At 42.7% G+C, this 10,349-nt stretch overlaps 1 protein-coding gene across 1 annotated transcript; it reads right to left on the bottom strand.

Moving 5' to 3' along the window:
* Positions 1-383: 383 nt before the first annotated feature.
* On the bottom strand, positions 384-8,689 carry foxo4 (forkhead box O4). Its single transcript, XM_010902525.4, has 2 exons — positions 6,410-8,689; positions 384-6,232 (listed from the first exon to the last, which is right to left on the bottom strand). Exons 1-2 carry the CDS (start codon positions 6,839-6,841, stop codon positions 4,811-4,813), a joined length of 1,854 nt encoding a protein of 617 aa, XP_010900827.2. The 5' UTR covers positions 6,842-8,689; the 3' UTR covers positions 384-4,810.
* Positions 8,690-10,349: the final 1,660 nt, after the last annotated feature.

Genomic DNA, 10,349 nt, shown 5'->3' on the forward strand with positions numbered 1-10,349 from the left:
CCGGCCCACAGGTTGCAGAAGTGGCCTGAATAATTCATAAGACGATGCCCTACATGTATCCATTGTTCATTTCAAAGGGTCCCCTTGTGAAAGCATATGATTAAAACATGGTAGCTGCTATTGGATGGCATCATACCATGTCACCACATTAACAAGTGACTGGCGTCTCTGGAGGAACATTTGAGAATCCTTTTTTTCATACACGCATGCCCTCTAGTGGCAGGTTCTAGGCCTTGCACACTAATGATTGAAACACAGAATGTCTCAGAGGCTGACGTCGCGACTGTATATTCTCTGAAACCATGACGTCCTTGGATCATAGGAATATGAGTCCTGGCCAACCAACGACATGTTAAAACGACAGAAGAATGACTCATGCCAAATGAGTTAAACAGATTACGTTTATTTCCACTTTCCAGAACTGCATTCAATATCATCTCTGGCTGACTTTACAATATGTAAAGTGAGATTGGGAGGAGACAAACTATAAAAATTAATCAAAAGTAATCAACACATATCGGCTATGCACAACTCATCATCCCCAACCAACAACCCCCCCCAACCCCTTAAAAAAAAATGCAAAAAGGTACTCAAACCTGTTTACCTACTAAAATACTGTATCACCAAAGTGGGGGGCATTTTTTTTATTTCAAAATAAGAAAGTATTTATCGTATGAAACAGAGTATTAAAGATATTGAAGAAAACTATAAAGAGAGAAATGACAGGAAATAGGGGACACAAAGCCAAAAGGCCATGATTGCAGTTGAACGTAAAGGGAACACCAGAACAGCATTCAAGACATGGCCTGGCATACATCGCCCATGGAAAAGAATGTCGCGCGTAACCCTCTGCTTTTAAAAACACAGCCGCGAACACTTTCAGTCAACCTAGCGGCTCAGTTACACCGCCACCCGACACACCTGCTTCCATACAGTCACTCTTGTTCAACAGTCACACAATCCCAAGATGCACAGGGGCTGAATACATTTCAAAGACCTGGCCGATGACCATAACAATGCTATGACTCAATCACAGCGGCCAAGTTGATTAGACGTAAATCAAATGGGCCCCCGGTAAAATAATGGCCTTTTGCTTAGATTTCTGGATTAATAAAATACCTCAAATTACATTTAATTTATTTTATTAGCTATTATAAGTGACAACGTTTGGGGGGATCACAATATATATATATATATAAATGAAAAATAAGAATAAAAGGTCTGTTTAACTAACCACAAACTGTACTCAAGACATCCTTGCGCTGCATAAGAATGAATTAAGGCCCTGAATGAATCTACATCCGCACGGTAGCAATATGGCCCTCTTCAGGTGTGTCATGAATGACAACTAGCACCGATCAATAGAAAAATCTGTGAGAAAGAGTGCTTTGTACAAATGAACAGCTATGTATTCACATGGTTACAGTGAAACTATGAATGACGATGTCCGACTATCTCTAGGATGCATTTCAGAGGAAAATCTGGTCAACCAACAGTAAAAAAAATGAAAATTCAAATACAACTCAACAAATAATTAAATACAAACTTCCCGCCTAACACAAAAAAAGGACAACATGAAAAAGGACATCTATGATATGACATGTTTTAGTGTTCCATGTGGGTAGTTAAACAACTTTAAACGAGACTGTCATTATGAAATACATGACTAAAGGTCTCGTATACGTCTGTCTTATGAATTTCTACTTTTCCGTTTTAACGTGTTAATTGAAGGTGGCAGGATTCCAAGTATTCCTTGGTCAAGGAAATGGGCTGTTGGTTTCCAGTCTTGTGTTTTAACAAAGAAAATCACCTTGAATAGCATTGCCACCTGACAGCTGGGAGCGTTAGTTTCTATATGAATGTTTGGACACATTTTTAAATACTAATATTACTTTCAATTCTTGAAGAATATAACATGGTTTTTGAGTTCAGGTCAACCGCTGTATCAGATCTACAAACATGAGTTTGTTTGTAAACAATGTCAATGTACAAAACCAGGTCAACTTCACACGATCATTTCAGTCCATGCATTGATTGCTCTATGACACTAAGAATAGTCACATTCATCAACCTTTTACCAAAACACAGATTGGATGACCACTTTGTCAGGATTTAGGACCCCAGCTTTAAAGGACATATTTTCCATTATTCTGTTTGAATAACCCAAAGAGTTACTGCAGATTTAAATTACGCAAGCCAACTCAAATAAGTAGTTTTGGGGAAAAATCAAGTTAAACTGGTTCACATATGCAGTTCCCCTCGCCTCACCTGCTTGTCATTTGTTAAAGGAGAATTGTGCTTTTCGACAACCAAACCTCTTTAATGTCAATGGAATGTTGTTGTTTTCTGTAACTGTACTTGTTTTCAAGAAACATACCCCAACCACCAATCGACTTCCTTATCCTGGTGCAAACATAAATATTTTTCCTTTTAGAACCGTAAAGCTCTTCGTAAAGTGATACGGGTCTTCAGACATTCCACACATAAAATTGGGTAACTGCCAATTTGCAACGTTATATTCCACTGGGTTGTGACTGGAGCAATAGTTCAGTCCATTCTAGCAGCAGGCTCCATGGAACATGAAACAGCTGGATGGGGCAAACGGCTTACAACATTTAACGTAACATTGCAAGCAAAAGGGTGTAACGACAATTTAATTAGTAAATCATCGCTATAAATGTGAGTAGTTTCATTTCGTTTTCACATTTGTTAATGTTTTTTTTCGGGAGCTTCCATACTGCACGAAAAAGTGGCTGGTTCGTGTTTAAGTTACTGAAAAACAAATTGCGACCAAAAAGTGTTGGGACCTTTTTATAACATGCCATTTAAATCAAAAAGTGATTTGGTTGTCTGAAAAAATTAAGAATCCTTTAAAATGTCAGATTTCTTTGAACAGGCTCCACTCAGCAAGCTTATCTACACTGAAATACCTGTTCCAAGCACCCTCTTATCTGCCTTGCAATTATTAGTGTTCCTTTGGTTATGTATAAAATCTACATGCATTTCATCTTTTACAAAAATAAAAGAATATATAGAAAATGACCGTTAAAATGATCTAAAATTATTTTCTCCAATTACAAAAAGATTTCTGATTATTAATATATTCATATCTGTTAATATTTCACGTATAACCTCCATCTAAATTGTATATTAAACTATAGTCAAATATAATTTTTCTTTTGTAAATTTTTTTTTTTACTTCTCACACTTTGTACTCATGTATTAAAAAAAGACTGTGTTAGTATGTATAACAAAGTGTAATCAGTGAGAGAAAACATTCCCATCTGAAGCCCTGGGTTCCCTTGTTTGAGGGGATACAACATTTAGCAAAACCCTTCCAGAAGAGATCTTAACTATTTCCTTCAAGATTTCTTTCCGGTTCTCCTGAATGATCTGCATAGCACGCACACAACCCCCCCACCCCGATGAAATTATTCAACTTGGATTTAGTCTCTTCTTTTGCCGAAACCCTCCCAGGTACCGTAGCCAAATCTGGCCCCTCTAAACCTCCCAGCGACCACCACACCAGTAGAGACTCATTGCTTTCAACAACAATAATACTCAGCCAACCAAATCATTGGCTGGAAAATAATATTACCTTTGAATGCCCCCTGTAAGTAAAAAAACAAAAAAACTAAAGTTTGACATTTCTTCATATTGTTAATTGTAAATGTACATTTAAAAACAAAAAGGAGGGGGGGGGGCACCCAAAGTGATATCTACTCTGCTCTTTAGCACACACTGAGCAGATTAATGAATGCCAAATTGTAATTATTGCAAATTATTGAATTACCACTGAAATTAGTTATTCTGCAGCCTCTGTCTCTTCGCTGAAACAGAAACGAGCATCGTACCACCAAACGACCAAACAAACACACTAAACTAAGTTTGGCCAACAGGCGAATTCCAATGTATTGTCATGCACCCTCAACCTGGTCTGGAGCATGTTAACATTTCAGCCTTGGTCAGTGGAAATGTCCAGCTGCATCTTCACAGTCTTTTCCTGTGTGTGAACACTGCTCCCCCATAAAGACACAGAAGCTTAATTTCTTGTCAAAGATGGCGAAGTCGTTAATCATTCACCGCTAACAATAATGTCCAAAAACACTGGCTATCTTCTTTTTCCTTGTACACTCTCCACTCCACCTTCAACATCAAAGACATCAAATAGATGTAACTTATTCATCCTAAAACTACTTTGGTAAAGTCATATTTTTCTGTATTTACCTCAAGTAGTTTATAGATGTTAGTTGTGCTTTGTCATTTTACGTCCCAAAAATTATACCATGCTCTTCCAAAAAAACACTCCAAAAATACCCCCAAAAATTCCAGGTTTTCCAACCCAGGGGAAGCCTCATGCATGGTTGACCCCCTAACTGTCCACTTGGATAGGCACGTGACATGAATGTCAGAGGTCTCCTTGCATCTAAGTCCAAAGGGAAACTCGAAAGTACAAAAAAAAAAAAAGCTAAACATTTTTAAAAAATGAAGAAATTGCCTGCGATCTCCAGCCAGTTGTGAGATGAAGAACATTATGCACCAGGTGATATTCTTACTTTCGGGTTCTCATTTTGTGAGATGGAGATCCTTACTTGCCACAATAAGGCAAATGTGTTCCATGTGTAGCTGCTGATGTTCTAGATTAATCTCCGGCACAAAGCACAAGATACAGGAAGTGAGTTACTAAGAGAGGGAAAACATGGGGGTGGATAAGTGTGGTGTCGCTGTAGAGGACTTGACTTCTAGTAGGCTAGAACCTGAAGGTGTAATTTCAGCACACCTTGCCAACACCGCAGGGGGTGCTGGGAAGTTAGCTGGGTACCCAATTATGGGCGGAGCTCTGTGTGGTCGAAGGGCCAGAGTAGCTTTGCCCGCTTTGCATTATGGGGTCGAAGTTGAAATCGATGCCCTCTCCATCCATGAGGTCGCTGTTGATGATGTAGTCCACGTCGCAGTCCAAGTTCTCCGTGAACATGTCAATGTCCAAGTCGGTGGGCAGGCGGTCTTGACTGGGCAGGAAGCAGCTCTGTGGTCCGAATTGGCCCAAACCCGGCAGACCCACACCGGTGCCCCCGTGATGAGGCCCCAGGACCGGCAGCTGGGCATGCTGGGCATGCTGGGCCTTGAGGGCAGAGAGCTGGGCAGAGTCCTGAGTCATGCCCGACAGGATCATGCCCAGGCCCAGCTGGGAGTGCTGGTGGTGCTGGGACTGCATTCCCATGGGCGCCGCGCTGTTGGGCTCAAGTCCCTTCCCCAGCAGCAGCTGACCGGGCTTGGGCCGCCCGCCCGCCACGGGCCCCCCCATCCCCATCATGCCCCCGCCACCCGGGCTGGGCATCAGTGGGTCCACCTGGGTCATCATGACATCGCTGGGGGGAGGCGAGTCGGAGGTGAGCAGCGCCTCCAGACTGGACGGGACGTGGGTGCCGTAGTGACCCCCGCCCCCCCGTGAGCCCGCCACGGGCACGGGGTTGAACAGGGAGTTGCCATAGTTTGAGGGCTTGTTGTTGCCGCCACACTGGCTGCCCGGCAGCTGCCCCCCGGCCTGGTTCGGCGGGCCTGAGAGGGGTTGGCTCGGCTGCAGCCGCGGAAAGGAGGGGAACCCGGAGGCCCGCGGCAGCAGGGTGGAGGCGGAGGGCAGGGGGGTGGGCGGCGCCGCCGGAGCCGTGCTGGGGCTGGCCCCGCCCTGCTGCCCCGTCATCAGGGTCAGGCCGTCAATCAGGTCAAGCTCCTCCATCAGGGTTTCGGTGAGGGTGGGGGGCAGGTTGCCCGTCGGGTATCCCAACAGGCCCTCTTCGGGCAGATCGTCCTCGTCCTCCTGGCCGGGCGCAATGGGGGAGAGCCGGCCACTCAGGGTGCTGGCGTTGGAGCTGGTGCGTGGGCGGAAGCTGGTCCATATGTCACCGTCGTCCAGGCTGCCGCGGGACGAGGGGCTGCCGCTGTTCACCCCCCACTTGGGGAACTGCTGGGACGAGTTGGGGCTGTCCGCTCCGCCGTCAGCGTCACCCCCCGCGGCACCGCCCAGGCCCGCCGCCGCCTTCTTGGTCTGCTTGGCACGCATGCGGCTCTTCAGCAGCTTGCTGCTGTTGTCCATGGAGGCGGCGCGGCGGCGCGGGGCTTTGCCCGTCTTGCCCCCCTCGGGGTTCAGCATCCACCAGGAGCTCTTGCCCGTCGATTCGTTGTGGACCCTCAGGAACTTGTTGTGCAGCGATAAATTGTGGCGGATTGAATTCTAAGGAAGAGGGCGGGGGGGGGTTAGTTCAACCACTGTATTCGTGTTCTTGTCATTTTTTAAAAGTTTTTACAATATAGGTTAGCACAATGTAAGAATACTACACTGAACAGGTCAGCATGACTTTGTCATTTCTAACAAGGCACAAAACAATAATTGATTTAAATACTGTTTTACCTTCCACCCCGCTGAGCTGTTGCTATCTCCCTTGTCTTTGAAGTAAGGCACAGTTTTCACCATCCAGTCGTAGATCTGTGCCAAGGTCAAGCGCTTCTCCGGCGAGTTCTCAATGGCCTGACTGATCAGGTCTGCGTACGACTGGTTGCCCCACGCGTTGCGTCTGGAAGACCCTTTACGGGGCGCAGCTCCGCCCACTCCGGCTATGGCCCCTCCCTCTGAGACCACAGCTTTCTCAGGCTCTGATATGATTTGCTGCTGCTCCTGTTTGTCTTCGTCCGCGGGCGGGGTTCCCGCGGCGGATTCAGGGCCGTCTGCCCCCTCGGGTTTGACAGCTGAGATGTCGGGTCTGGGGAGCGGCCACGTGCACGACCTAGGTCTGCTTTGTGGCTCGAAATCTGGGTCAATCGCTGGTGCCTTTGGGTCCTCCATTGTAAGGTTTTGTTCAGAGATTTTCCTCAAAAGAAACGTCTGCTAACCCTTCTCACCTATCCCAAATGTACACAACTAAGAGACAACACTTAAAATATAATGACACAAAATAAATAATGGTGAGAAATGTTTGGACATCCCAATGAAAATGTCTACATAAGAGGGTCAGTTGAATAGGAACAGTGAAAATGTACACCTATTATTATACACAAAGAGAAGTTAGGCTGGATTGTCTAAGTGAATGATTGTATAACCAGAGTTAAATGTAAACTTGCTTATCCAAACAAAAAAAATGCTATATTCCTTCACCTACTCAGGGGACTAATAGAAGAGAGACAATAATCTGGATACACCAATATAGCGGCAGTTAATCCCGAGATTGGAGATTAGGGGACCCGAATAATCTCCTTAATAGTAACTATCATAAACCTTCCGATTTACATAGAGTAAAGAGGGCTGGGATGAGGGTTCCTTTGTGTGAAAGAACAAAGGGGAGCAAGGGACTAATGCACGACAACATCTGGATTGCAATTAGAAACCAATGTGATTGATGGCCCACGTTAAGTGTTAAGTGAAAAATTTTGCAGTATAGTAAATTTTAAATTAAAAAAATACATTTGTCTCAATTTAGTATTATTTGTTTGTTCATGTGAATTTAAACAGACGCGATGTTTCTAATAACCTAGCCAAATTAAAAACTAGCTGTAAAAGCATGACAAATTACTACATGAAATTTCAAATGCAGTTTTTCTTTTTTTAAATTGCACCACTGAAAAAAATTAAGGAGTAGCCCTGAAAGACATGTAGCTTTACAAAGAACCAACAAATAAGGATTACCACAGTGGGTCACTATTACAAAATACCGAATAGGTTTACGATGTCCGGTCTGCACTTGTAAACAACGAGCAGTCTCGTTCCTTCGCATGGAAAAATAATTATTATTTAATAGAATACTAGAGCCAATATAATAATAGTTACAAATGTGTTCATAAATGTGTGATTTCTATATGTGTATATATGTATATATGAATCAGAATTTAGGAAACAAGAGCTAAATGATAACAGAATAAACAATACATAAGTGACTGCTCTCCGTGAAACATCACGGATCTTCTAGCAATAAAAGTATCAATGTTTCAAGTTAATAGTATTATCTAAACATTTACACATTAACTGCTGTAAATAAGTGAAAACAGTACGTGGGATGTTGTTTCTTTGGCTACTGCATTAACGTATGCTACGTTTTTGAGTTGACGGACAAAAATAAATGTTGGGAGCAAAACCTTAATGAACCGTTTGATCATGGTGGTCTGCAAGAAAAAAGCGAGGAGGTAATTCGATCACAAAGTCAGATTTTCTGGTTCAGGTTTTCACGCTACTCCACATTGTGGGTACGCGCGTGTCACCATCTGCCATGTTTCTCCACAAGCAGCTGCGGCGGCAGAAACAGCGGCAGCACGATGCAGGCGCGGACACAAACCTCTAGAATGTCCTTTAACTCCAATCAGTCGGTGTCCCGCTGGAACTTTGACGCACAGTTCGTAATCCAGGGTTTCTCGAAGTTTACCCGTAACGTTTCACCTCGGCTGCACTCTCAAACACACCAAACGTAGTTGTAAAAATAGCGTGATAGCCACCTAGCTGGCTAACTCCAGTTATTTCGGAGTTTACAAATCCTTTAAAAAGTAGAGAAAAATGGTTCCGTAGGTTCCTTTTGGATTTTCACTCTTTCAGTAATTAGTTTTGCTCAACTTGTGGCTGTTCTGGTGGTCGAAATATTCATTCATCGTAGTTCTTTTTTGTTTTGTTTTGACTCGAGGCGAAGACTCCCTTCTGACGTCTGTTTACCACTGCCAGACAATGCGTATTGCGCATGCGTCAAGAGGATTGCCGGGAAATGAAGTCAGTCATGTGACGACCACTAGTGTAAACAGCGAGCGACTTGCGAGCTAAATAGGTACTTGGGTGCTGAAAATCTGGGTTATGTAACGTCTCCTCAAGTGTACACACCAACACACCTAAGCCTTAGATGGAAAGTTACCCAATAAAGATCTTAAATCTGATTTCCGTTGCCCAAGTAGCCTGACGTCTAGGCTATAGTAACTATTCATCTCCAAATCAGTTTCAACCAAATCAAAATATTATACATATAACTATAATATTTTACACTTTTTGCACAGTCAATATATATGTATATTATTTGTAGGCAAGGATTATTATTCTCTGTAAAGATTGATTTCTTAATAGAGCCAAGACATGCCTACATTGTTACTACAATAATGAACAAGAACTACAATTCCCAGTGTATTTTACACAGAAGAACTTTGTTTGGGGAGTGGTTGGCAAATACAGCGAGTGATGCAACAGGGGGCCAGGCTTCTGTTCTGGAAACATGCTTACTGTGCTCAAAGGACACTCATTAGAGTCCCGAAAGAACGGTACCCAAGTGTTGCTCCCTGGAAGGAGCACATCCCTATAAGACCGGAATTGATTTCCTTAAGCTGTTTTTTTTCACGGGCTCCATTATACACACATTATGATAGTTAAAATAAAGCCTACATTAACTGTCAATCACTTTTTAATGTGGCATGAACATAACCAATATGTTTTTCTCTTGTTGGTAAATAATTCAGTTGAAAAGTTGATGGTGCTCCAAAACATCCTCATTCCAAAACATCAACAAATTACGTACAGCGCCAGTGATGGTAAAATTAAGTACTGTTAAGTAGGCTATATTGTACGCCAGTATTCGGACAACCGCATCATAACATTAACAATTAGCATTTACTTATATCGCCAACAAGGTTTCGTTGGGTTGCAGTAAGCCCACTAGCCATCTACGGACATTTTTAAGTTAACTTTAAAACCATAACTGAAATTTAGCACATAAATATTTTTTTATGTATTGATTTACCAGAATTGATTGGGGTTCCTCAATTTTGTGTTTTCACTGTGACAGAACATTTGTTTTTTTCACCTATATAATCGTTATTTCACAAAGTTCTATCATAAAGCTAAAGGAAAAATTTGAAATAGTCGATGCGTCATAACCCCCATAAGACCATGCAACAAAATCGGAAAGGGGGTCTTTGGGTTATTTCACCATACATTTTTCCATTGGGAATCTACTTCAAATAAGATTTTTTACGTTCAGGCTTACGCTTAGTGTGAATCTTGTCATCACAAGGTGTCTTTTGTCAACATATGTGCGTCAATTCACTCTACAAAAAAGTACTGGCTAAATATGGGCAAAGATGTTGATACAATTCAGGTTGTCATATAGATGTCTACACAGTTATCAAAACATCGAGGTGGTGTAAGCCTACACGGAATTGTGATGCATTCACTATTTCATCTCACATCTGGACCGTTGCAATTATCCATCTCTGATTGTTTTATTTTTTTGTACTGACATAAGTTTTAGTCTTTGTACGTAATCAACAGCACACCCTGCTGGCAAAAATCAATGTATGCCCTTTGATAGAACATGCAAAACAGCTCCCTAATC

Source organism: Esox lucius, chromosome 4 (assembly GCF_011004845.1).
Source record: "Esox lucius isolate fEsoLuc1 chromosome 4, fEsoLuc1.pri, whole genome shotgun sequence".
Classification (NCBI taxonomy): domain Eukaryota; kingdom Metazoa; phylum Chordata; class Actinopteri; order Esociformes; family Esocidae; genus Esox; species Esox lucius.